Source organism: Gymnodraco acuticeps, unplaced genomic scaffold (assembly GCF_902827175.1).
Source record: "Gymnodraco acuticeps unplaced genomic scaffold, fGymAcu1.1, whole genome shotgun sequence".
In the NCBI taxonomy this organism is placed as follows: Eukaryota; Metazoa; Chordata; class Actinopteri; order Perciformes; family Bathydraconidae; genus Gymnodraco; species Gymnodraco acuticeps.
The window spans coordinates 685,359-712,272 of NW_022990313.1; the positions used below are offsets into that span (position 1 = coordinate 685,359).

The 26,914-nt window shown below is 41.2% G+C and overlaps 1 protein-coding gene across 1 annotated transcript; it reads right to left on the reverse strand.

The window, feature by feature from the left end:
* Nucleotides 1-4,567: 4,567 nt before the first annotated feature.
* Nucleotides 4,568-26,516, reverse strand: LOC117550478 (macrophage mannose receptor 1-like). The gene is made up of 6 exons (XM_034222917.1): nt 26,450-26,516; nt 25,982-26,151; nt 23,303-23,495; nt 6,825-7,193; nt 6,646-6,743; nt 4,568-6,151 (listed from the first exon to the last, which is right to left on the reverse strand). Exons 1-6 carry the CDS (start codon nt 26,484-26,486, stop codon nt 6,059-6,061), a joined length of 960 nt encoding a protein of 319 aa, XP_034078808.1. The 5' UTR covers nt 26,487-26,516; the 3' UTR covers nt 4,568-6,058.
* Nucleotides 26,517-26,914: the final 398 nt, after the last annotated feature.

Below are 26,914 nucleotides of genomic sequence, written 5' to 3' on the forward strand. Positions count from 1 at the left end.
ATTAGTGGGAAAAATGTGGAACACTAATCCATCATGTGGAATGTTGAGTTAATTTAAATAATTACTTATGGGTTGAAATCAAATGAACATTAACATTAGAACTAAAGTCAGTTAACAAATTGGACTTGCACAGATCAGTAATCAATACACCATTTTCCCAGCTCTGTGATGAAAACGATAACAAGCAGGGATCCAAACTTGTCATCTTTTGGGGAAATTTGCCGTTTTGAATCCAAAATAGGTCGTTTGTGTGATTCAATAAAATATTATTGGGATATGGACAGGGTTGCTAACTTTGGGTACCTGGCTGGAGTGAGATTTTGATATCATGGGTTTAATTACACACATGCGCACGAAGTGACTGCTATCGTGTCAGTAGCGGGACCTTAGCATATATTTAGGATATATATATATAATATATATATATACAAATACACAATATTGGACACAGACTATAAAGGGCACACAGTTTCATTTACTAATGAAAGTCAAACACATGTTTGTTTCCACTGTTTTATTGTGTGCCTGTCGCGATAAGCAACTTATTGACTTATCGGCTCCCGAGTATTTGCAATATTTGTGTTGGGTAATCTTGTAGTAAATAAAAAGGGCGACCTGGAGCCAATCCTGCCATTTCCTCACAAGTGAAAGTGTTGACATGCTGAAAACCCAACCCCCGCTTGGGGTCTGGGGGGATTCTCCCCCAGGAGATTTTTTGAAATACTAACATAAAATACACATTCTCTCTTGAGAGGAAAAAAATAAATCCATCTATTACTACACGACATATTTAAATGAAGCTGAAACTGCTGCTCCTCCCATAGGGAAGAGGCTGTGTGAATTACTTAGAATTACTTTGAATCACCCCATTATTCTGTGTGTCTTAGGTACTCAGATCTTGTTCTTGAGTAAAAGTAGAAGTACCAGAGTGTAGGAATACTAAGTGACAGTAAAAGTACTGCATTCAAAATGTTACTCAAGTAAAAGTATAAAAGTATTGTCATCAAAATATAGTGAAAATAGCGACAGTAAAAGTAGTCACTGTGCAGATTGGTTTATTTCAGAATACTATATATGATATGTTTTATAATGATTGATCATGAAAGTGTTCTCAAAGCTGGTAAAGGTGCAGCTAGTTTGAATGACTTTGTGTACTGCAGGGTAGCTGGTGGATTTACTCCAGGTGGAACTAAAGTCTGATTCAACACTTGATTAGATTTCACATCATTCATCCACATCTGAAAGTAACTAAAGGTATTAGATACATGTAGTGGAGTAGAAATACACCATGTACCACTGAACTGTAGTGGAGTAGAAAAATAAAGTAGCAAAACATTTTAAATACTCAAATAAAGTACCAGTATCTCAAAATTGTGCCCAAGTATAGTACTTGTTGAGTTTATGAACTTAGTTACTTTACACCAGTGGCTGTACAGATAGAAAGACTAAGCCTTGCACAGAGGCATGAAAATACATTTTCAAAGTGCTCAAAAGTTCTGCCAAAAAAAAAAACTGACTGCTGAAATGAGATGTTCCTTTGTGCTCAGGCCATAAAACCCCCAACGCACCGTGCTGTGGTCTGCTTCAGATTATCTTTTCCTTCCAGAGGTCACGCCTGTCTCTGACCCCGTGTCTTGCGTTTTTTTTCTTTTCCTTCTGCAGCATCAAGCAGGGCAGAGAAAGGAGGGGATTATGACTAGAAATAATTTGAAACAGTTTAATAAAGAATGTTGAACTATATTTAAAAACTGTAATTGAACTTCAACTTATATCAATTATCCAATTCCACTGACCAGTTGGAAATAGATAATGACAAAGTTTTCATTTTGCAGAAACAGTGCAAAAGGGTTCAATCATCATTATGTCTAAGTCTTGTTCTTGTCATTTACTTTTGATGAGATAACTAAAGTTTAGTTCATTTTACCTTGGCTGTGGACTGATTCATTATTAGTTGTTACAAAGCATGCACAAGACGGCGGGTAGACAAACAAACACGAAACAATTATACAAACAAACATGAACCCGCAACAAATATCAGGTGACAGCTAAACTCATCCAGCTTAATTTAATCCGAATTAGGGAAACTTCAGCGGGGGTAGGGAAATATCTGTTTAATATGAGTGCCTTCTTACTCATATATACTTGTACAAGTGCTAAGAACGGAATCTGCTGAAGAGTAATAACAACATTATTCTCAATCAACAACCACTATGCTAATTTAGTGGTGCTCTGCCCTCCCCGATCCGGAGAGCAGAGACTTTTAATGAATTCAGTACCCTTTATTTTAACAACAGCCAAATTCAACAACCCCTCAGTTTATGAAACACAGCGTGACGTAATATTTCGTATCATCCTAATAAGAGTTATGTTTAGTTCCAAAACTCATAATGGTGCGATTTAAGAAATATGACACTGTGCTTTGTTTCTCCTCGTGTGCTGCTCTCCACAGGGGGGAGGGGAATTACCCACACCCTCCTTGCAGCAGCAACAGGGAGATTTCGAGGCGAGTTGATTTAACTAGTTAAACCGTTGAAATCTCCAGAATTCGGCGATTCGTTTCAGTACAAATCTTTACATTGCTTTTAAACAGAAGTTCCACATTACTGATGCCCTCTTTAAGGTCTCTCCGAATATTTGCCGTGCACACACAGAGGAAACCAAAAATATTGCATCTATCTGTTCCACAGGTAATTTTTATACCGTCAATCACAGAGTCTGGCGAGGCAATGTCAAAATATAGATTTGAAATTACACTCACCAGCTCGACGATCTGTTGGTAACTGTTCGCGACGCCAATTGTGAAGTAAAAACTTCTTTGCAGCAATGTTGAGCCAATCATGAAATGAGGGAAACTGGATTCGCCTGTCAATACACTGATATTTATTGAGAGACAAACGGCCGGAGGATTAACAAAGCAACTCGCACTGTTCAATGCAAGCTGCCAAAATTAACTCTGCCCACACAAAGACGGAAGCGCTCGAACCTGGTCTCTGAGAAGGGGCGGAGCCCAGAAACGCGGGCCTTTACCCCAATCGATTACAGATGAACAGACAAAGAAACTCTGTCTGAGCGGGTAGTAAACCCTTCCCCCCACACATGAGAAAGAGTAGTCACTCATGTGAAGTTTTCTCAGGTCAGCTAAGCATCAGACTAAAATATTCCTTTACACCTTTCTTGATATGAATCCCATTTCCTGCATTTCTACAAACATTTAGGGACTATGGTGATAAAAAATACAGGCAAAAATGCAGTGGCCATAAAGATACATTCTGCCAGAAAGAAAAATACTAAAATATGTATAAGGAAAAGCTGTCTTACTTTCTTAATTGTTTAATATAGGGGCCGATAGCCAACTCTGGAGATAACCATTTCATAAAGTCAAACATTTTCAGAATTAATGTTTGTGTGATTAAAATAAAAATAATGTGAGATTAAATTTCCACTTCGTTTTTTATTCTTCTTTTATTTATGGTCATATAACAAATGATTCAAAATATGACCAGACGAACCAAAAACAGGTAAAAAGAAATAGAAAATGTAATATGGCTTAGGTCGAAGGTTTAAGACAAACAACAGATAATCAAACTTTTAATATAAAGAAAATGTTTCATCGTCCTCAATCTATCCCTTCAATCCCATCTCTCCATGTGTCCTTTACTGTCCTCTCTGCTAAAAGAACCAAACACATAGACTTAGACACACTTTATTGTCATTTCAACAAGACACAGAGTGTACTATTAAAACGAAATTGCGTTGTACTGGCTTACAGGAACAGGACAATATAAAAACTTGCTAAAATTGTTCATATAAATAAATAATAGTGACGTGGTGCTGAGAAAATTAAAGATAAAGTGTGTGTTTAAAATATAAAGACTTACTATACATATAAATAAAATAGACATACTATATAAAATATATGTGCTCTTTACACAGCGTAATGTAATCTTTATGTTACTGGTCTACTTGCTGTTCAGCAGTCTGATGGCATGGGGGGAAAAGCTATTGCAGAATCTGACTGTTCTGCTCTTAATGCTGCGGAACCTCTTGCCGGAGGGCAGCAGGGAGAACAGAGCATGGTGAGGATGAGTGGGGTCTTTAAAAATGTTCTGGGCTTTTTTTAACCCCCCACTTTTTGGGGGAAATTACGCCCAAGCATGCAAGTGTAACATACACAGATTAACACATACTGTAGGACCGCTAAGTGTAAACAGGGTAAATATAGCTACTGCCATGCTATTCATTTCACTTTCTCCTACTTCCTGTACCCGGTTTCCTGTCTAACCTTCAGTACAATTTTTACAAAAATGTGCAAATATTAAACATACAGGTCAATATCACCTTGCTGAACTGTCAATACCCCAAAACATATTTTTAGATATAAATAGGCCTACCTCATTTTGAGTTATTTAGACACAATTAACACTTATAGTTTCATGTCTTGTTACATAAGAATAGATCATATTTGTTAAGTGTTATTATGGGAGAATTACTATTCTTGTGGTACTGCTGCCTTATTAAGCCCATATTGAGCAGCGCATATTAAGACCAAAACTCATGTAGAGGGTTATTGAGGAAAAACTCTCAACTAATGGCCTATTACTTGTAGAATATGGTCATGTCGAATAAGGCATTCATGACTAATAAAGAGCCAATATACTGCTAATATGCATGGTAATCAACAACTAGTTGAGGGTGAATGTGTGTACCTTAATATAAAGTGTTACCTTAAACTTTATTAAAACATTGCAGATCAGGAGGCCATTACCTGTTTAAAATCTGAAACATTCTGAGAGATTAAAATGAAACATAAATTAAACAACCATGTGAGAAATAATCACACTTTATTGGATATAGTTTATATTTCAGAAAGACATTTAATAAAATGTCATGACCATATGTGACAAAAAAACCTGCCTGAAAGATGCTATATTAACGTAAAAGATTAATATTAATGTTATTTATTTTTAATTTTGTATACAATGTATGAAGACTGGGGTAGTAAAACACAATCAGTGAAAATTAGAAAGACAAATCAAGATAATAGTAAAGTTCAGTGTACAAAGGTCAGGTCAAAGAAAATACAGACATTGTTAAGATCCTAGATTTGTATAGCAGTCCCATTTTGCCCATTATTTATCCCTCTTGTCCTATTGGAGTCGGAGAGTGAAAGGCATCTTCTCCATAGAGCGGATATAATTGATTATACTAATAAGGAGAGCAATATCACAAATATGAACTGCGGCCATAATAACCTTCAGAAGGTATCACTTTTATCAAGGCATTTAGATATGTTACCAAGGTACAGTCATGTCAGATGACATGGTCCACTTCTTTCAGAAAAGGCTTTGCATGTGTACAGGCCCAGAAAACGTGTGCATGGTCTGCAAAAGCAGACCCAAACTCCCTCCAGCAAGGTAGCTGAGACCCACTACATTTGGATTTTTGGTAATAAAGAAGCGGGTACGTTTTTTCCAGGAGCAGTCTCTCAAGGACAAGAGTTAGTGGAAGTGGTTTGGGTTTCCCATGAGTTTTGCCAATGTAAAATCATTGAGGAAAATTGCTTCAAGTTTCTATCACTAATAAGGTTACAACATAAGAATACTCACTTATTTTCCATAACTCCTTCTGAGATATTTATGACATATTGCATGGACATCATGTAATTATATTAAATCTATAAAATGTCAGAAAAGTTAAATATATCTAATAGTCTGAGCAGTTACATTACGCCTTGTTTTAATCGACCAACCGACTAAGTCCCAAAGATTGGAAGTGTATGACTGTAAAGGACAAAGAAAAGGCATACAATTCCATATTTGAGGGAATTTAATTAAAGTTAGCCTCCCGGAAATAATGTCAGACCAAGAATAAGTCATACAACTGTTTTTCTAAATTACTCATTTGAAGATATTCTGAGACAACTTCGCAGCTCACCGTTGTTATTGGCAATAAGATTTCACTGGAGTTGCCTTCAGTGAAATCTTACATTATTTTACAAATGTCACATGTTCTCCTCTCTATCCAAATGTAAGATAAAAGCAGTGACAGCAGTTCTACTCTAAAGCTCATCCTCCTTGTGGAAAACTTTTCCATCCTGCTGTGTCCTCCACATCAGTTCAGTGTTGTCACCCAATCCGAGCTTCTTCTTGATCTGAGATACAAAACTCCTGATCATTATCACTCAAATAGAGAAATGGCATCTTTACCCTTTCACACCAACGCGGTTCCAGGGCCGGTTCGGAACTTGAGCCTGATAAGCACCTTTTTTTCCTGTTCACACCGCAGCGGAGCAGGCTCTTTTCCCCGAAAACCGGTTCTTACCAAGCTCGAAAAAATAGTCCGTCTTGAAGCAAGAACCGCATTACGTCGGAGGCGGGAGCTGCGTTGGTGTGAAAGGGGCAATAGTGTACTCATGTAGTATAACAAATATCCCTAAGATGGCGCCAACCTGTTGGGCTTTAGCAGGTCTTGCCATTCCCCTTATCTCTTCTTTATTAAATGTTATGGCATTTGCAATATTACATTTCTCAGATTTGTAAATAGTGTTTATACATTTTCCTGTTTAAATTGGTGGCAGGTAGGTAAGTTTGTGTTTATTTGAAAAGTTATGTTGGTTTTCGCATATAAGTAGAAAACATGCTTTACCTGCACCATGATTTCCTTCTGCACGGCCTCGTTATTAAGATTTAGATTAGAGTTGTTCTCCACTCTCAGCTTTATCACTTTCTTTGAAATAGGCAAATCTTTGAAAAAAAAACAAAGAAATAGTTTCTTCTAAATCAGCAGACTCAGTTGTATCATTTGCTTTTGTGATTTCTACTTACGTTTGTAGCAGATGAATGGAATCCTGCTCTTACAGTTCCGGGTCACCCATATTCCACCATTGGAAAGTGCAGCCACACAATTCTCAGAGTGAGGATGACCACTAGCCCAGTATCTAAAGGAAGACTGAAATCCATCGGACCACTTCCATGGGTCTCTGTAAAGGCTGACCCGGGCTGGTTCCCATGCAGGAACCCGCTCCTGTACAGATACAGGAGCTTGTATCTCCAACTTTGGGTCTTCATAGGTCTTCTGGTTCTCTGTAATTTGTCTCATACTGGCCAGGTCTGTGTTGTGTGCTCTGCAGTAGCTCTGGGCCTCAGTCCAGTTCATGGAGCTGATCTTGGTGAAGACAAATGTCACACTCGACCCTGAAAATGGACCAGAGTAAAGTAGAGGCATTCTAACATACAGCCTGCCATCAATGTATGTTGTGTATTTCTTAACAGTCTCTCCATGAATACAAAAAAAGACATTTTTTCCACACTAATATTGGGCAAGAAACTTTGGAGTTTTGACTCATAATTAAACCTTGGGGCTCATAAGTGGAGGTAGAAGTATTCAGATCTTATACAGTAGAAGCCACATGTAAGGACTTTGTGCTTTATTTATAATATGTGGTATAGTGATGACCAAATCTGAGGCCATGGTTCTCAGCAGGAAACCGATGGACTGTCCACTCCAGGTAGGGAATGAGTCCTTACCCCAAGTGAAGGAGTTCAAGTATCTCGGGGTCTTGTTCTCGAGTGAGGGAACAATGGAGCGTGAGATGGGCCGGAGAATCGGAGCAGCGGGAGCGGTACTGCAGTCGCTTTACCGCACCGTTGTGACGAAAAGGGAGCTGAGCCAGAAGGCAAAGCTCTCGGTCTTCCGGGCCATTTTCGTTCCTACCCTCACCTATGGTCATGAAGGATGGGTCATGACCGAAAGAACGAGATCGCGGATACAAGCGGCCGAGATGGGTTTTCTCCGCAGGGTGGCTGGTGTCTCCCTTAGGGATAAGGTGAGAAGTTCGGTCATCAGGGAGGGACTCGGAGTTGAGCCGCTCCTCCTTCGCGTCGAAAGGAGCCAGTTGAGGTGGTTCGGGCACCTAGTTAGGATGCCACCTGGGCGCCTCCCTAGGGAGGTGTTCCAGGCACGTCCAGCTGGGAAGAGACCAAGGGGTAGACCTAGGACCAGGTGGAGGGATTATATCTCTTCGCTGGCCTGGGAGCGCCTTGGGATCCCCCAGTCAGAGCTGGTTGATGTCGCCAGGGAAAAGAAAGTTTGGGGCTCTCTGCTGGAACTGCTACCCCCGCGACCCGACCACGGATAAGCGGGAGAAGATGGATGGATGGATGGATGGATGGTATAGTGATGACGTATTTAGGCCAGAACCAGACATTAGCATTGCAAGGGGCCCTTGAACAAAAAAGCAATGGGATTTCGCCATTGGAATTTAGTATATTGCAAAAATTAAGCTCTGTAGCCAACACACGTTTATGATACCTTACATGTTTTATTTAGCTCAATAATCTCCACATAATAACACCACTTTGTGATTTTTGAAGAGCAAATAAGATTAGCAGAAATAAAAAGCTAACGTAAGGCTGTAAACAAACTACATTATGGACGCATCACTAGGGTTGGGTACAGAGAACCGATTCCAACGGCATCATTTAGAAATGTGAATTTCGGTTCCGCTTTTCGATGCCTGAGGAAATATTTCTCGCCGCTCTCCGTAGCCTATTGTATGACTGCGGCGGGGCGGGAAATGTAGCGTTGTACCTACACTTCCTACAGCGTAACCTGAGACCAGGGCCGGCCCGTCGCACTGGCGTTATAGATGTTCGCCTCGGGCGCCAGATCTGTGGAGGCGCTGCGCTGACAGCTCTGGGAGGGAAACAAATGTTTTGACCGTTGGTGCTCATCCTAATTTTCGGCCTTGATGTAACAACATTCATAATTAAGTAAATGTAACACCCTTTTCATCCCGGTTACACTTTTCATTTGCCCTTTACGATGGGTGCTGTAAGTGATGAAAATGGGGATGTTGGCTTATCTGGCGCCCGCAGCTCACAGCCAAAGTGCGAGCGAGCGAGGGAGGGCGCTGTTGTTATTAGCATCTGGTGCTAGCTGCACTAACGGAAGAAGAAGATGTTTCTACAATGATGTGGAGGGAGAGTCCTCTCCAGTCAGACTGAGTGGCTAATAACTACAGCTCAGTGAGGTAAAGGACTGAGTGTTTAGATAGTTCACTTTAGTCTAAGTTATCTCAGTGGGTCTCAAACGTTTTGTTCACAATTTATGTAAACACGTATTTCCAAGGCACTCCTTTATAATTATTGGGATAAACAGGTTTGAAATCATTCCAATGTATACTATAGGACAGTAAACCAGACATATCGTTTTAAACTGGAGAGATACAAAAATATCCATAAATAAAATAGTAAAATAAGATCTGAATGAACAACAAAAATAAAATACGTTACATGTATTTGTTATTGGCTATGGTAGGTTATTGGTTATGCTCACATACTTATTTGATTATTCAAATGTAAACCGATCTTTTTCATATGGGTGTTTAGAATTATACCCCCTAGATCTAGTCTCTAGTCATTCGGCTCCTGGACATTAACTTATCACTGGGACAGTTAATCTTCGTAAATAGACGGAGGGTTTCAGCCATATTTCAACATTTTTACGACGACCTCAGTCTTACAGTAGCGTGGCCTAGCAACAGCTAAAGCCTGGTAGGCTACTGCATGCTATTTAGCTTAAGCTAGTTGGCAGCAAAATGCCTCCGTTCTCTACAGATGACTTCCACAAACTTATACAGATAGCTGTGTTGGAAATGAAAATGCAACGGTTGGAAGTTAACGTGAAAGTGAATGGACTATGTCATGGGAATGACACCACTTTACCAGTGTTGCAAAATAATGGAGAAGGGTATGCTAACTCACAGCTAGTTAGCAGCTACAAGGATTCCAAGGAACAGGAGGGCTGTGTACCGGGTAATAAACCTAAAAGTGGTAGTCCTCCCTGGAACTCTCTGGGTGCAAAGCCTAAGAGTAAATCATTTCCATGGGATTTGGGAGGACGGATAACAGGCAGAGCCCAGCGCTCTGAAATCTGTGATGCGACCGGCTGGCCTGCATTGTTATCACCCAGGAAGAGCGCCTCTTCAACCCCTATTCATACTAGGAAACAGCAGTGGACAGCTGCTAAAGGGAGAATTACAAACAATCCTCCTAAACCACAAAGTGTGCCAATCCAGAACAGATACGCTCCGCTGACCGAGAACCGGAGATCTGATGACCTGGATAACCTGTCCTCTTCACACAGCAGGGTAAGGACCAATAGCTACTCCAAAAGTAAAAGGCTAGAGGGAAAGCTAACGACTGGGCCTGAAACTCTGATTGTGGGTGACTCTGCTGTAAGAGATGTAAAAGGTCTGTGTAATAAGAACAACACCAAAGTACTCTGTTTTCCCAAGGATGTGGTCTCTGACTTGGCTGAGAAGATCCTGCATATTGGGGCTGAACATCCGACTGTGAAGAATATGGTACTGCACATTGAAACAACAGTCAGAAGTGCTGAAAGAAGACTTTAAATGTTTGTTGGAAACTGCCAGCTCTCTAAATGCAGAGGTGTTCATCAGTGGCCCTCTACCGCCAGTCAGAAGAGGAGTGGAGAGATTCAGCAGATTGTTTGCACTGAACACCTGGCTTTCAACTGTCTGTACTGACCATTCTGTTCATTTTATTGACAATTTTAACTTTTTCTGGGACCGCAGACATCTTTTCAAGGCAAATAGAGTTTGCCTGAACAAGTCAGGAGTGAAATTGTTTATCTCTAACATATTCAACTGCCTGCGTTATCAATCTGTTCCCTCTGCCAAGGACAAGCGGCAAGAGGAATCAAAACAGGAGAAAGACACAACACCTCGCGCAGAAAACCCTGAAGAATTATCACTGCACCCGCCTGAGGAATGTTCTGATTATGGGAGACACATGGAGGAGTCTCCACTGCCCGTCACACCCCCCCCCTCAACTCTTTCCAGGACATGCCGGGGCCCTGCCTGCCTATAGCTTTGCCGATATCTGTGTTGATAGGTAATAGATTAAGAGCGGTGAATCATCTTAGATACAGGAAGCGCTCAAACGTTTGTGTGAGTTTATCTAATTTAGCAGTGATTCCATGTCAGCCACAGCTTGTTACAAAAAACATGACTGATAGTGTATTTAACAAACTTAAACTAGCTTTATTAAATGTCAGATCTTTGGCAGGAAAAACATTTTTAATCAATGATTTTATCACTGAGCACAATCTCGATTTTATGTTTTTAACAGAAACTCGGATTGAACAAAATAACAGTGCAGCTGTTCTTATCGAATCAACCCCTCCGAACTTTAGTTTTATGAGTCAGGAAAGAATGCATAAGAAAGGGGGTGGAGTTGCTATTCTGTTCAATGATTCCTTTCAATGCAGGAAGACATCGTATGGAAACTTTGATTCTTTTGAATATGTGGCCCTTCGGCTGAAATGCTCCTCTCGAGCTCTGTTCCTAAATATCTATAGACCACCCAAATACTGTGCAAGCTTTTTTGACGACTTTACTGAACTGCTGTCTATAGTGTGTATTGACTTTGACCGTCTAGTCATTGTTGGTGATTTTAACATCCATGTTGACAACCCCCAGGACAGAGGGGCTAAAGAACTGTTTTGTGTTCTTGATAGCGATGGACTGACTCAGCATGTGACGGAGCCCACGCACAATAAGGGGCACACTCTGGACTTCATTATCTCAAAGGGTCTGAATATCTCTAAGGTTGTGGTGACTGATGTTGCACTCTCTGACCATTCCTGTGTTTTCTTTGAGAGCTCTATTTCTGTTCACAAAAATGTTCAAAAAGAGGTAACCACAAAGCGATATTTAACTGAAAATACTAGGGAAATGTTTACTCAGAATTTTTCTTCCACACTTGCCCCTGCTAACATCTCAGTAAATGAGCTAGTAGATCATTTTCATTCAAAAATTAAAAATGTTATAGATGCCATTGCTCCAACTAAGGTAAAGAAAGTGTCCGGCAAGAAAATATCTCCATGGAGAAAGGCCATGACCGTGAAAACAGAAAAAAGAGAATGTCGAAAAGCTGAACGCAGGTGGCGAAAAACAAATCTCCAGGTTCACTTTGAAATCTATAAAGAGAGACTTGGCCTTTATAATTTGGAATTGAAAAACGCACGGCAATGATTTTGCCTCCTTTTTCACTGACAAAATTCAGAAAATCAGACAAGCAGTCAGTGCCTCTGCATCAGCAAATGTGTTGTCTCTGTGTCCACTTAACATCAATTCAAACACCATGACACAATTCCATCAGATTAATGATAAAAACCTAGAGGACATTATACAACTTCTGAAATCCTCCTCCTGCTGCCTTGATATTATTCCAACAGGATTTTTTAAAGATGTTTTGCCTTGCATGGCCTCAGATCTACTTCATATAGTAAACAAATCTCTTCACTCAGGTATTTTTCCACAGGCCCTGAAAACTGCAGTCATTAAACCGCTCTTAAAAAAGAATAATCTAGATGCTTCAGTAATGAACAATTACAGGCCCATATCAAACCTCCCATTTCTAGGTAAAATCATTGAAAAAGTTGTTTTTCAACAGTTGAGTAATTTCTTGCATTTAAATAACTGTTTCGATGTGTTCCAGTCAGGCTTTCGTCCAAACCACAGCACTGAGACTGCTCTTGTAAAGGTCTTTAATGACATCCACTTAAACACAGACAGTGGCAGAACTTCAGTGTTAGTATTATTAGATCTCAGTGCTGCGTTTGACACTGTTGACCACAGCATATTACTAGACCGACTGGAAAACTGGGTGGGACTTTCTAAAACAGTTCTAAATTGGTTTGAATCCTACTTAAAGGACAGAAACAACTTTGTTTCTATAGGCAAATACACATCTGAGTTGACAAATATGACATGTGGGGTTCCTCAAGGCTCCATCTTGGGGCCTCTTCTCTTTAACATCTACATGCTACCACTGGCTCAGATAATTAAAAACAACAAAATAAGTTACCATAGCTATGCAGATGACACACAAATGTACGTAACAATTTCACCAGGAGACTATGCGCCAATTCAAACACTGAGTAAGTGCATTGAACAAATCAATGACTGGATGTGTCAGAACTTTCTCCAATTAAACAAAGATAAAACTGAGGTAATGGTTTTTGGAGCCAAGTCAGAACGTATAAAAGTTAGCGCTGAGCTTCAGTCTGCAATGTTCAAAACAACAGATAAAGCCAGAAATCTAGGTGTAGTCATGGACTCTGACCTGAGTTTCAACAGTCACATTAAAACAGTTACTAAATCAGCCTACTATCACCTAAAGAATATATCTAGGATTAAAAGACTAATGTCACAGCAGGATTTGGAAAAACTTGTCCATGCTTTTATCTTCAGTAGACTCGACTACTGTAATGGTGTCTTCACAGGTCTCACTAAAAAATCTATTAGGAAGCTGCAGCTGATTCAGAACGCCGCTGCTCGAGTCCTCACTAACACTAAGAAAGTGGATCACATCACTCCTGTTCTGAAGTCTTTACACTGGCTTCCTGTGTGTCAAAGAATAGATTTCAAAATACTGCTGCTGGTTTATAAAGCACTGAATGGTTTAGGCCCAAAATACATTTCTGACCTCCTGCTAAATGATGAACCATCCAGATCTCTCAGGTCTTCAGGGACTGGTCAGCTTTCTGTCCCCAGAGTCAGAACTAAACATGGAGAAGCAGCGTTCAGTTATTATGCTCCAAATATCTGGAACAAACTCCCAGAAACCTGCAGGTCCGCTGCAACTCTGACTACTTTTAAATCCAGGCTGAAGACTTTTCTTTTTGTCGCTGCTTTTAATTGAACTATTCATATCTTAGACTGCACTGTAACTTTTATCCATGTACTTTTTTCTTTTAATGTTTAATTGACTGCACTGTAACTTTTATCCATGTATTTTTTCTTTTAATGTTTAATTGAACTATTCATATCTTAGACTGCACTGTAACTTTTATCCATGTCTTTTTTCTTTTAATGTTTAATTGAACTATTCATATCTTAGACTGCACTGTAACTGTTATCCATGTACTTTTTCTTTTAATTGAACTATTCATATCTTAGACTGCACTGTAACTTTTATCCATGTATTTTTTCTTTTAATGTTTATTTTATTAGCTTTTCTTTTTAATGACTGATTTTAAATGCCTTTTTCTTAATGTCGTTCATTTTTTGTAAAGCACTTTGCATTGCCTTGTGTTGAAAAGTGCTATATAAATAAACTTGCCTTGACTTGCCTTGCCTTAAAGTGCACCAGATTGAAGCATTTTACTTCAAAATGTTCAAACATTTCTTCCAGGTATGCCTGAGAAGGCAGATATGCTTGTTTTTCTCAACAAGAACTGTTCTTTAAATGGGGGGGAGGTTTCCTTTAAAAGTTGCACTGTTGTAGCTTCAGTGGTTCTCAGGTTACAGTTACATAGCAGTGAATATAAACAAACTGATTAATGTGAATATTACTGTAAACTAACCTGTGTAAAAGTTTCTCGAATAAATGTAATTTTTTTTGGTGGAAGAAGCATGTATCATTTTTTTACCCTGCCCCTCAAATAATCGGAATTGAGAACCGTTAAGAACCGGAATCGAAAAGTAGAATCGGAATCAGAATCGTGGAAATTCAAACGATACCCAACCCTACGCATCACTGTGTTTGACATTATGCATTTAGTAGTTTATTAAGTCACTTGTTAGAAACCCCCATGTTTATGACACATAGCTTCTGACATTCACGAGTGGAGTATTACTGTATGTCATAGAACAACACTTGAACATTTCATCAGCCTGTGATAACCACAGAAAATGCATTCAGGGAGTGGATTTATTTGTGGGCATCAAGTTGTTTCTGCCCTGTGTTTACCTGTTAAGCCCCGAGCCTGTTTTTCAGGTCTCAGGCTCAAAAATGACATGCCCAGAACACATGACTATATCTTCACTTCTAAAAGGGGTAAATTAATCATCTTTTTTCTCAAAGCAATGATAAACCTGTGAGTTGGATGTAGAAAAGTCAGAATCAATACAGATTTTTTTTTATTTTAAGTAAATTCAGATTGAACATGGTAAAAAAATTCTGTGCGTCCAAAAGAAAAACATTACTTATAGTGAAAAGCACCCTTGGATGATGGGATAGTAGACTAAAAGCTTTAGGAATCCAAAGTACAACATATAATAAGTACCCTGTATCAAGATTGATGCAAAACAAGTGACATTTGACCTTTTTAGAGATTTAGAAAATAAAACCCACTTCTGGGGTCATTTGGGTGGATTTTCAATATCTATGGCCCCCCTCGGTCGATTTTGATGATTGACACCTCTTGTTAACCGTTAGAGCCAATAGAATCGAGGGGAGGTTCCTAAAATCCATCTAAACATTACCCATTGGTGAATAGAGTGATGCGTAGTGTGACGACCCCTCCACATCACGTGGGGTGCCGTGTGTTTGTGTGTGTGTGTGGTTTTGTTCAGGTTGTTTCAGGTGCTGATGAGCTGCACCTGTGGGCGGATGCCTATCGGATGAGCTACACCTGGTGGAGCGGGCTAAAGGAGGAGCCCAGCCGGTTGCGTCGCTCTCACTCCTCTGGGCACTTTCTCGGTGCCAGCCTCTGTCATTATATTGTTTATAAGAGAATAAACACTGGTTAGTTTCTTATCCTTCGTCTCGCCTCCCTGCTTTTTGTTGCAGCCCAGGAGCCGGGTTGTAACAGATGGGGGCTCGTTGCTTTGGACCTGGGAAGCGTGTGCAACTGGATGTCCGTTGTGGGGATGGTTTTTGCGCAGCTGCTGTTGTCGCTGGGTGTGGCTGGTTGTTTTGGGAGTAGCGTTGCGGGGGTGAGTGTTTCGCAGTTCTAGTACACGGAGAGTGTATGGCAGTAAGTACGAGCACAGATCATTAGTTACCGTGGTATCTGTCCCTGTTAGGTCTAGTACGGTCTTCCTTGGAGGTCGTAGGGGGGGCTGTTAGTGCGGTGTGAAAGTGGTTAGAGCTATTAGCTCGGGAGCACGCCGAGGCTGCGGGTGGAGCTGCCGGTTTGCTGGTCGCTTCGCCGAGCTTACGGTATTAAGTGCATAAGTACCCACCATAACTAGCACCTGAAGACTAGCGGGGAGTTAGCTAGTTTCTGTAGGCAGTTAGAGGGACGGGCCACGGTAGCGTTTAGGCTGTGTAGTAGCGTGAGCGTGCACTCAGTGTTGCCATGATGGAGAGTGTGGAGGACTTTGTGAGAGCGCCTACAGAGGAGCTACTGGAGGGCTTCTCACGTGAGCAGCTGATCGGTGTTGCTGAACATTTCCGCTTGGATGTTGGGGATAAGAGGATGAAGGAAAACATAAGAGGGATTGTTAGAGCAAATCTGTTCGAGTTGGGTGTTTTCAAAGGGGGAAAATATACTGTTGATCCTAGCAGAGACAGTGGCAGTACGTCTGGCTGCCGTGATACAGACCTGACTTTTGAGCAGAGAAAGGAGCTGTTGCAGGTAGAAATTAAAAGGCTTGAGTTAGAGGAGCGGAGGTTGGGTTTATGCCTCAATTTAATGAACGAGATCCAGATACATTTTTCTCCTTGTTTGAGCGTGTTGCTGAGAGCAGAGAGTGGTCAGAGGCACCTTATTGCTGCAGTGTGTGCTAACAGGTAGGGCACAGGAAGCTTATTCTGCTTTAACGGTGGCGGACAGCAAAGTGTATCTGAGGGTTAAAACTGCGGTGTTGAAGGCTTACGAGTTGGTCCCTGAGGCTTATCGACAGAGGTTTCGGTCCTGGGAGATGTCTGACAAGCAGACACATGTTGAGTTTGCCAGGGATCTGGTTACCTCTTTCGGTAGGTGGTGTAACTCCTTGAAAGTGGATACGTATGTCGCATTATGTGAGTTGATGGTGTTGGAGCAATTTTAAAATTCTGTGCCCAGCCACATTGCGGTTTACATCAGCGAGCGTAAAGTGACAACTGCTGCAGAGGCTGCTGCTCTGGCAGATGATTATGTGCTAACGCACAGGGGCGGTCGGAACTTCAGGGTCCAGGATGGAGCTGGTATGTATCGTGCAGGGAGATGGGAAGAGAAAGCTAATCCGCACTGGGTTGAGCGTGAGATGCGAGGTCAGCCACAGGGTGATTCAGAAATCTGTCATTTCTGCAGGGAGAGAGGGCACTGGAAGGCTGACTGTCCGAAAGCTAAGGCTAAAAGGGGGAACTGTGCAGGCCAGTTCAACTCTGCTGCTTGTGCTGTGTCTGTGGTGCCGTTACCTGTCATCTCTCCCTGTCAGCAGATTAATGAGCCATGCGGGTGGAAGGACCCACTGTTTTCTGCATTTGTGTCAACCGGATACGTGTCATTGGTGGGAAGTGATATCAGCGTGCCGGTAAAGATTTTGAGAGACACTGCATCGTATGATTCCTACATTCTGAGCTCTGTGTTACCGTTTTTGGACAAATCTGGAACTGGGGATTTTGTCCGGATGCGAGAGATGGGAATGAGTGTTGTGCCTGTTCCACTGCATTCTGTTGTGCTTAACTCTGGTCTGGTGCAGGGTGAGGTCGCCATGGGGGTCCGTCCTGTAATGCCTATCGGTGGTGTGGATGTTATCCTGGGTAACGGCCTGGCTGGCAGCCGTGTGTGGGCTGAGGGTCCACCGCCTACCATGCAGTCATCTTCACCCACTGTGATCGTTAAGGCAGAGGAGAATGCCAAGTGCTCTCCTGGAGTGTTTGTGGCTTGTTCTGGGATACGGGCTGTGAGCCGTGCACAGGAGGAATCTGAGCAGGGTGAAGAGGTCAGTGAGATAGATTCTGTGGTTATTCCTAACTTGTTGTTATCGGCATCCCGCAGTGAGTTGGTGATAGAGCAGAAAGCGGATGTCTCCCTCAGTCCGTTTTTTGAGGCGGTTCTGTCACCAGGGGTTGTCAGCTGCAAGGGGGATTGCTGGTCAGAAAGTGGTGGGCACGTGGGAAAGGCTTTATTGGTGGGCCAGGGTATCAGATTGTGGTTCCTGTCAGGTTTCGCGGGGAGGTCCTCAGAAAAGCGCATGGGCAGTCGGGACATCTGGGTGTCCGTAGAACATGTGGTTACCTGTTGCAGTATTTATTTTGGCCTGGTTTGAGGAGAGATGTGTCTCGGCATGTTAGATCATGTCATGCGTGTCAGACGGGTGGGCCAGGTCTTAGGTTTGTTGCCGGGGGCTAGGTTGCGGTCTCTGGAGGGACATTCCGGGTTCTTCCAGGTGCTTGGTCAAGGGACTGGCCAGAGTGGTCTTCTGTCCACGCCAAAATATCGGAGAAGAGCTCCTAGCTATTTAGGTAGTTAACGGTGTTCTAGTGGAACTCCTTTCTTATGGGGGGGAGTGTGACGACCCCTCCACATCACGTGGGGTGCCGTGTGTTTGTGTGTGGTTTTGTTCAGGTTGTTTCAGGTGCTGATGAGCCGCACGCCTATCGGATGAGCTACACCTGGTGGAGCGGGATAAAGGAGGAGCCCAGCCGGTTGCGTCGTTCTCACTCCTCTGGGCACTTTCTCGGTGCCAGCCTCGGGGACCTGTGGCTGGTTCTGTCATTATATTGTTTATAAGAGAATAAACACTGGTTATTTTCTTACCCTTCGTCTCGCCTCCCTGCTTTTTGTTGCAGCCCAGGAGCCGGGTTGTAACAGTAACCGGAAGCTGTCATACACTCTCGTAGCAGCTAATATGAAATCTCCGTTATTGACATAAATATGAAGATGGATTATCAGTAATCATTTCAAAGTGACAGACACATTCAATTAACCTTGAGCAGCGTTTTATGTGTTTCAATGCCATTGTACACAACTTTTGATCAGAAAACAGCAACGTTAAGTCTTATTTTCCGTTTTGGTCTCGTAAAGCTACGTTGTGTGTTGCCTGGGTTTGCTTCCCCTGCCGCAAGTGTTGGTCGCTCAGTGATGATACTTATACCCCTAGAATCTGTGGAATCTCAGCTTGCTAGCTGATAACTTGTTTGTGCAGATCCGATAAGTAATAAGGTATCTCTACCTTGTGTTCTGTGCTAAGTGCGTTAGCATTTTTTCGCTCAGGGCTAATTCAGAGGCTTGCTATGACCCTTGTGTTTCGTTTAGCTAAAAATGGTTAATATTGTTTGATAGCTGAGTAGTGCAGATATCACTGTAAAATCAATCAACAGTAAGAGGAATACTTACTTCCGGGTGTACAATTCTCCGTTATCCAATGGGAATGGACGCTCACATTGCCTTTAAGGGCAGCCGACACAAACGAATGCCGTGCTTCCATGAGCGTCAAATCCCGCCGCAGATGGGAATACATTGCAATCAGTTGAAAGCCATTTGCGTCCCTTTATGACGCTGAAGGAGCCTAGGAGCGTCACAACTGCACGCCACGGACACTGACCAAACGTCGCTCCTGGACGCTTAGGGAGTGAGAGTGTGTTGGTTTTTGCTGATGGGAACTAACGGCTCGACTGTGACGTCAGAGTCTAATCCCGCCTGCTCCAAATAAGGGCAAAGAGGCGGAGCCGAGGCGGGACCTGCTGCCTCCGAACTGGAAGTAAACAGAGCTAGCTCAGGCTAAGAAGCTAAGCTAACATGAAATACATGCATACCAAGTTACTGCTAACAGTGTAGTTCCCCTATATAAACGTTACATTCATAATCAAATGAGACAATCTGCAAGAGAATTAGCTATATTTTGTTATTCTTAATGCTTGTCATTCACACGTTGAGAAAAGACGGACTCCACCGCCCGGACCTAACGGAGCCGCAGTGGGCTAGCTCCGGGACGCTGGCTGGAGCTAGCCCCCGGCGGCCACCACTGGGATAATTGGGTCCCCTATTAACATTTGCTCCCGTTTAGCATTATGGGCGTCATAGCCATAGACTATAAAAGTCTTACCCAAGGCTGAATCATAAACTAAAATGTATATGTATGTATAAAGGGTTACGTCCTTAGCTGGCTAATAAGTAGCAAGCTAAGCTACCAAGCACACAAACACCTGCGAACGGGGTTAACATGTATAATATTATCATTTTAGACTTCTTGGAAGTTCTGTTAGTACATTCAAGCGCACAGCACATTTTAATTGTCTGGTATTTGTAACAATATTCCCTAAAAGGCACAATCACCACGAACACGGCTAAAGGGTCAAGTACAGTAACTACAACTAACTAACGTTGTAGCCTAGCAGAGTGGACAAGTTGCTGTTAGCTGACAGTGAGGCATGTACATGTCCATCAAAGTGACCACGCCCTAATTTATGCAAAAGCTTTAAGGCTTAATATTAATTAAACAGGTGAGTTGAGAACAAATTCACCCCCCCAATCCATATTCATGAAGGGGGGATCTAACTATACAGAGAATATGGTTTTTTGAACCACGATGTAAACATGTTTATTTCTGCTGTAAAGTTGGGCATTTTAACAGTTGGTCTATGGAAATCGCTCCCTTCTGCAGCCTGCTCCTACTGGCCACTAGATGAACTGCAGTTTGAGACACTTCCGTATTAGCGTCCCGGCTCTTCCCCAGAGTTTGCCGCTTGGGTAGCAGCCTTGCTCTTGTTGTTGGGCCTGGTGAAAATGGACTGCTGTGCATTTAGCTGTCCTTTCAGGCCCCTCCCCTTTTGGGAGCGTAGGGCAGAATTAGGAGGGAATTCCGTCTCGTAGCGTTTGTGTACTGTTTTGAAATGCCGCTCCTAAATTCCCCTTCTTCGATAAAGCCACGCTCGCATTGCAGATGAGACCGATGGACTTTGAATTGGAATAGATACAAAAATAATCATCCTCCCACTCGGAGTGAAAATTATATATGTTTTGCTTCTGCCATAATTGCGGTCTTGTGTGTGTTGCGGAAGTTTATGAAGAGTATTATGCAGAAGATGTGATGCAGCATATTTTTGGTATATTCATTTTAATCTCACCAATATATAGGAGGTGTATTGCATCATGTTATCCCTAAATATATGTGTGGGTATATACATTCCTGTGTATTAATAGTTGAAGGAACAAAATACATTGTTCCTCTTAAATATAGAGGTTTTTTATAGATTCCTGAAACAATGTTCCCTTTTTCTTTAAAGTAGATTAGCGCAATAGTCTTTTTCTTTCACTTTTACCCTTTTCATCAAAAGGGTGCTTTAGGCTATTTTTGAGGGGTAAAATGCAGAATTACTTGTGAGTTCTGTTTTGAGTGAAAAGATTACCCTTTTGAGTGTTTTTCTTGGTTAACCATTAGATATAGTGGCTAAATTCGTTCTAAGTTAATTATGCGCATCCTGCAGGCCTTGAGAATTTAGTCACACAGTTAAGAGAGACAATGGTCCTTTTAGACTAAGGGTGAGCTTACTTCGGGTGAATAAAAGTTCAGAGATGATTGGGGGGGGTATGAAGACAGTTAGGCGTTGTTGGTGAGCTAGTTCTGAGGATGTCATGGGATAGTGACTGTTTTATTCCTAACAAGTATGGCTTTCATAAAGAAACACATGACTTGGGTGATAAGATGTGTTTTGTTGTAAAATGGGCCCGTTTGGTTTTCTGCTGGCCAGCGCTGGGTCATTGTGACAAAGCATATTTTGCGTCTGCCAATGAGAGGACCTGAAAAGATGACCAGCTGACCTCACCCCTTCCTTCTGTCTTCTGATATATGTTCTGTCGATTCCTGAGTTCGGCCTCTCTTCACATGCTGTCAGGACAGAAGGATCTCCGCAGCACGCGAACAGGGCAGAAGTGGGCCGGCTACTTCTTAAAACATTACAATATGATTTTAGTATATTGTATTATATGGTATTGTAATGTATTATAGTGCATTGCATTATTACCTTTGATAATTAAAACAGATTGTTTAAACTGGTATCTGGGTGTTCTCTGTCTGATTTCCTTCCTGTTATGATTTTAAGCAGGACTCGTCAAAACGACACGCGGAGCCGAGTGGGGTTGTAAAAACCTCAAAACTCCAACAGTGTGCGGACTGTCACTCCTGTTGACACGGACAACGTCAGCAAACTAGTGCTCACCAGCCACGCCCCGACAATCACAAAGCTTTGATGCATTCAAGTGCATTATTCTGGCACAGGAAGATTATGTTATAGGACATTAACGATAAAACAGATTATTGTTGTTCTATTTTTAGACACATCTCGCGATCGACTGGGAATCTCTCCGCGATCGACCGGTTGGGCACCCCTGCACTAGACACTCTGTTACAGGTAAATGCTACATTTAAATACTAATTAACTACAAATATTTCAACTGTTAAATTACATTAGCTTTACATAGTAGTGGAACTCAGTAGAATACAAGCAATCAAAATGTTAAACATCTGAAACCTGACATGGATATACAAGTAGAAACACTTTTTTAGAAAAAGGTTTGGAACCACTTGCTTGGTTAAAGTCCAACGCATTTTATTTCTTAACATTGTGATATGATTTTAAATGTAATATATTTATCTTAACACTAGAACCGCCAACGGGTACATTTTTACCCGCAGCTGTTTCTTGATTGTATGCAACTTTTTTTCAATAAAATATTCAAGTCTTCCAGTCTGTGACTTTTCCTAAAGGGTCTTATGTAGCTAGTGTTCATTTCGTTGACTAAAACTATAACGTAATATGTTCGTCAACTACCTTTTTTTCCATGACTAAAACGAGACGATGACGAGACGGCACCGACGGCAGTAAACAATAACTAACGAAATCAACATGCAATATCGTTGACGAAACGAAAATGTAGTTTACTAAATAAAAACTATGCCAAAATCTCTTTACTTTCGTTGACGAAATATTATCAAAGATAACGTTACATCTCTGATAGTCAGTTTTTCTCCCAGCAGTTCCATTTCCGGTGCTGCGGCTGGGCAGCAGCTGTGTTTCTGTGCTGCGCATAGTAGACTAAAATAATCAGTTTTCTTTTACTAAAATGCTCAGACTTTTAGTCGACTAAAACGGAAATTGAACACAGGACTAAGACTAAAACTAAATAAAAAAATAGCTGAAGAAATTAACACTATATGTAGCACCCTCTGTTGTTAAAAATTGTCAATATTAAGTCAGATAATGGCCATTTATACCCATTAGCGCCAGCCGGTAATATTTACCTTATAGAAAATGCAGTGATTCTCACGCTATTGATCTCACGCGTAAACATAAACATTACGTGTTGCTATAGCAACGAGAGAGAGAGAGACTTTTAGCGATATTTTATACTTCATGCTATCTTCACACTAGATATCATAAGAAAGCTGAGAGTCCACAGATTCTATTGGTATACGTTTCATCTTGTGCGATCCAAACTCACTGTTAACCCTGTGTTCTAGTATGATAAATAAGAGAACATTGTACCTTGAAAATCAATGCATTCTAATAGCGGTTGCATTTTATCCCTGGCGGTTCTAGTGTTAAGTTAAGAGTCTTACCACTGACGTCAAAGCAGATTGCATTGAAGTGTTTTTCACAACCACCAGCATCCCATAGTTCATCAACAGAGCTGTTCAGTGTGCAGTGTCCTCGTCGGTCAGAGTTGCTTGTCTGCGCAAAATGGTTGAAGCTTGTGTTTGACAGTGACCAACTCCAGGTGTCCCGGTCATCGTACAGCCCTATCCAGGCTTTCTGAAAGCGATTGTAATCACAGTATTAATAATTACACTATAATGTAACTTTTAAAGCAGTTCAAGCAGATGTAAGTCTGTTACATATTTGTCTAATCCTCTTAAACTTTATTACAGGATTTTATAATTGCTTTACTTTCACAACCAATTTCAATTTGAAAAACTAACAGGACAGGTGCACATTTTTCCCATATGAATATTGAAACAGGTAAGAGTTCCACATTCCTTGTTCTGTGTAAAAGTTTATACAAACATTTATTTTAAGTACATTCAAGACTTCATTTTCCATGCTTTCAGTCTTTCTTCAAAATGCTCTCCGTTTGTTATTGTTACTCCACTGTAGCTGAAAAAGTGTCTGATGAAACACAATAAGGGAGTTTTATACTAAAACACTGGTACCTCTTTTCAATAAGACTACCCTTATAAACAGGGGTGCACATAACTTTTTTGCCCTGGTTCTCAAAGGAGCACCTGGAGATGTTGCTTGGTGCTCATCCTTAAAATGAAATAAACCGTAACTTTTGAGGGGGTCTTGACTTTATTTGCCAGACACACGGCACTGAACACACATGCAGAGGTGAACACAGAACACACATGCAGAGGTGAACACAAGACAACATTGGCACGAGCAGTAATCCTACAAGCTGTCATCACTACCCTCCTGACTGTTCTCCTCACTGTCTTCCTCTCTGTTCTCCTCACTGTCTTCCTCTCTGTCTTCCTCTCTGTCAGACATGGTAGCTGATGATGTAGGCCTACTTCTTTCTCTCTGGTTGAGTCTGCGATTAGCTGCCTGCATCCACAAGTCAACAGCTGGTTTTGGGTCGAAAGTCTCTGTTGTCATCTTAGACAAGTGGATGTAATCAAATAAGTATGTGAACATAACCAATAACCTACCATAGCCAATAACAAATGAATGTAACTTATTTTATTTGTTCATTCATATCTTATTTTGCATTTTTTTTAATCTCTCCAGTTTTAAAGGATATTTTTGGTTACTGTCCTATAGTATACATTGGAATGATTTCAAACCTGTTTATCCCAATAATTATAAAGGAGTGCCTTGGAAATATGTGTTTACATAAATTGTGACCAAATCGTTTGAACTTAAACTAAAGTTAACTATCTAAACACTCAAGATTACTTTACCTCACTGAGCTGTATTATCAGCCTCTCAGTCTGACTGGAGAGGACTCTCCCTCCACATTATTGTAGAAACATCTTCTTATATCCGTTAAAGCAGCTAGCACCAGATTCTAATAACAACAGCGCCGGTACCGGTGCACCCTCCCTCTCTCCCACGCTCACTCGCACTTTAGCTGTGAGCTGCGGGCGCCAGATAAGCCAACATCCCCCATTTTCATCACATTTACAGCGCCCATTGTACAGGGCGAATGAAACGTGTAACCGGGGTGAAAAGGGTGTACATTTACTTAATTATGAATATTGTTACATCAAGGCCGAAAATTAGGATGAGCACCAACGGTCAAAAATGTTTTTTTCCCTCCCAGAACTGCCAGCGCAGCGCCTCCACAGACCTGGCGCCCTAGGCGAACATCTATAACGCCAGTGCTACGGGCCGACCCTGAGTTCATATGCAACTCGCAAATATCTTTCTCTCTCTCTCTCTCTCAATGTTGGTACGCAAATGCACCTTTTTTCAAATGACCCGGTGCTCTTTTTTGGGCGGAGGTGCGCATTCGCACCAGTTATGTGCAGCCCTGCTTATAAAGGATTTAAGGTTGTGAATTAGTTTGTAAACACTTTATTAATCATTAAGAACCATTTATAAACCAGTTCTAACATTACATTACATGTTAGACGCTTTTATCCAAAGCGACTTACATACTGTGGGCAATCCCCACAGGAGCACTTTGGGGTGACGTGTCTCAGGGACACAACAACATGCTGACTGCAGTGGGGTTCGAACCTGTGCTCCCCTGATACGAACACAAAAGCACTAAGCCACTGCGCCACACGCCTCCCTAACATAGTTTTCATACATCAACACAGGCTCACTACTTAGCAAGATGACTAAGCCTTATATTGGCTACTTAGCGAGAATCAACTCAGTGAACAACAGATACCAAGGATGCTGGCTGATGAAGAAGACGAAGTAAGCTAGGTAGCCAATATCAGACTTAGCAGTACAGATAAATGTGGGCTCACTATTTGGAGCAACCGGTCACAGTCGCCCTGTTTATCTCATGTCTTATAAAGTTTTCACAACCTAATTAATAAATGAATTAAACTATTCGTAAACCCTTTATAAGGGTAGTCTTATTGTAAAGTGGTACCAAAACACGTTATACTTTACTCTACTGCACTTGATGGACATTTTTCAACTTTTTACACCACTACAGTTTAGTTGCAAGTTACTATGTAGGGGGGTCACATTTTATAACGTTCAAACCTGTCACCAGCATAAAAGTTAGAAAATTGCTTTGAATTAAAACAAACAAGTAAACTCACTATCCATTTTCTTACCGATGTATTTGAACCAAAACTGTCTTTCAGGAGCTTCACAAGCTCCATGCTGTGTACAGTGGCCAGGTCTGTGTATTTCTCTCTGCAGTAACTTTGTGCTTCGGTCATGTTCTTCATTTCATCAACAAAATAGTACTGACAGTCAACAAATGATGAGACAGCACTCAGCCCTGTAGAGACACAGATAAACATTTATTCAGGCTATAATCTGACTAATTACATTTGTGTGCTGGGATGTTTAAACATTTAAAAACAGAAATCTTTACTTTTAACTGCAATTAATTTAGTTCTTTTTTAAGAGATTACCTTCAAAACATGTGGACAAATGTACAGCCTACAATGCAATTAATTATTCAATTTATCAAGAATCCGAGATGTCCTCTATAGTTAATATTTTCATGTGCCTCAGAGTTTTTGAAAATAATCAATATATAAACAAAAATATATCTCATCATTTGAAACACTTGCCTGCAGCAGCCATGATAAGCAGTAGAACTACGTCCATCTCTGATTGTTTCAATGCGTGGCTTCGGATGACAACTGTTGTTATAGCTGAGTGTTACACATACATGGCTTGTATCACCTGGATTCATTTGTGACGTCATTCTTGTTTGCATATTAGGAAGATAATAAGCATATTTACCTGATGTAGCCCCGCCCATTGTTCAACCTCTGCACCTGTTTTAGCTTTTCCAGTGAAGCACTCAGAGCATTGTACACAATGCATTTTATTTGGGATCATTTACAGCTACACTAAACCCATGAAATGGTTTTACAGTAGCCCTTCGAAGCAGTTACTGGGCGGAAGGTTGGCATGAAAATAGCACAAAATAGTATATAAGGATATTTTTGGAAAAAACTGTATAGTAACGTTAGCTATCTAGATAACAAATAAACATTATCAGGCTAACTAGCAAATGTTAAAGAGCAACT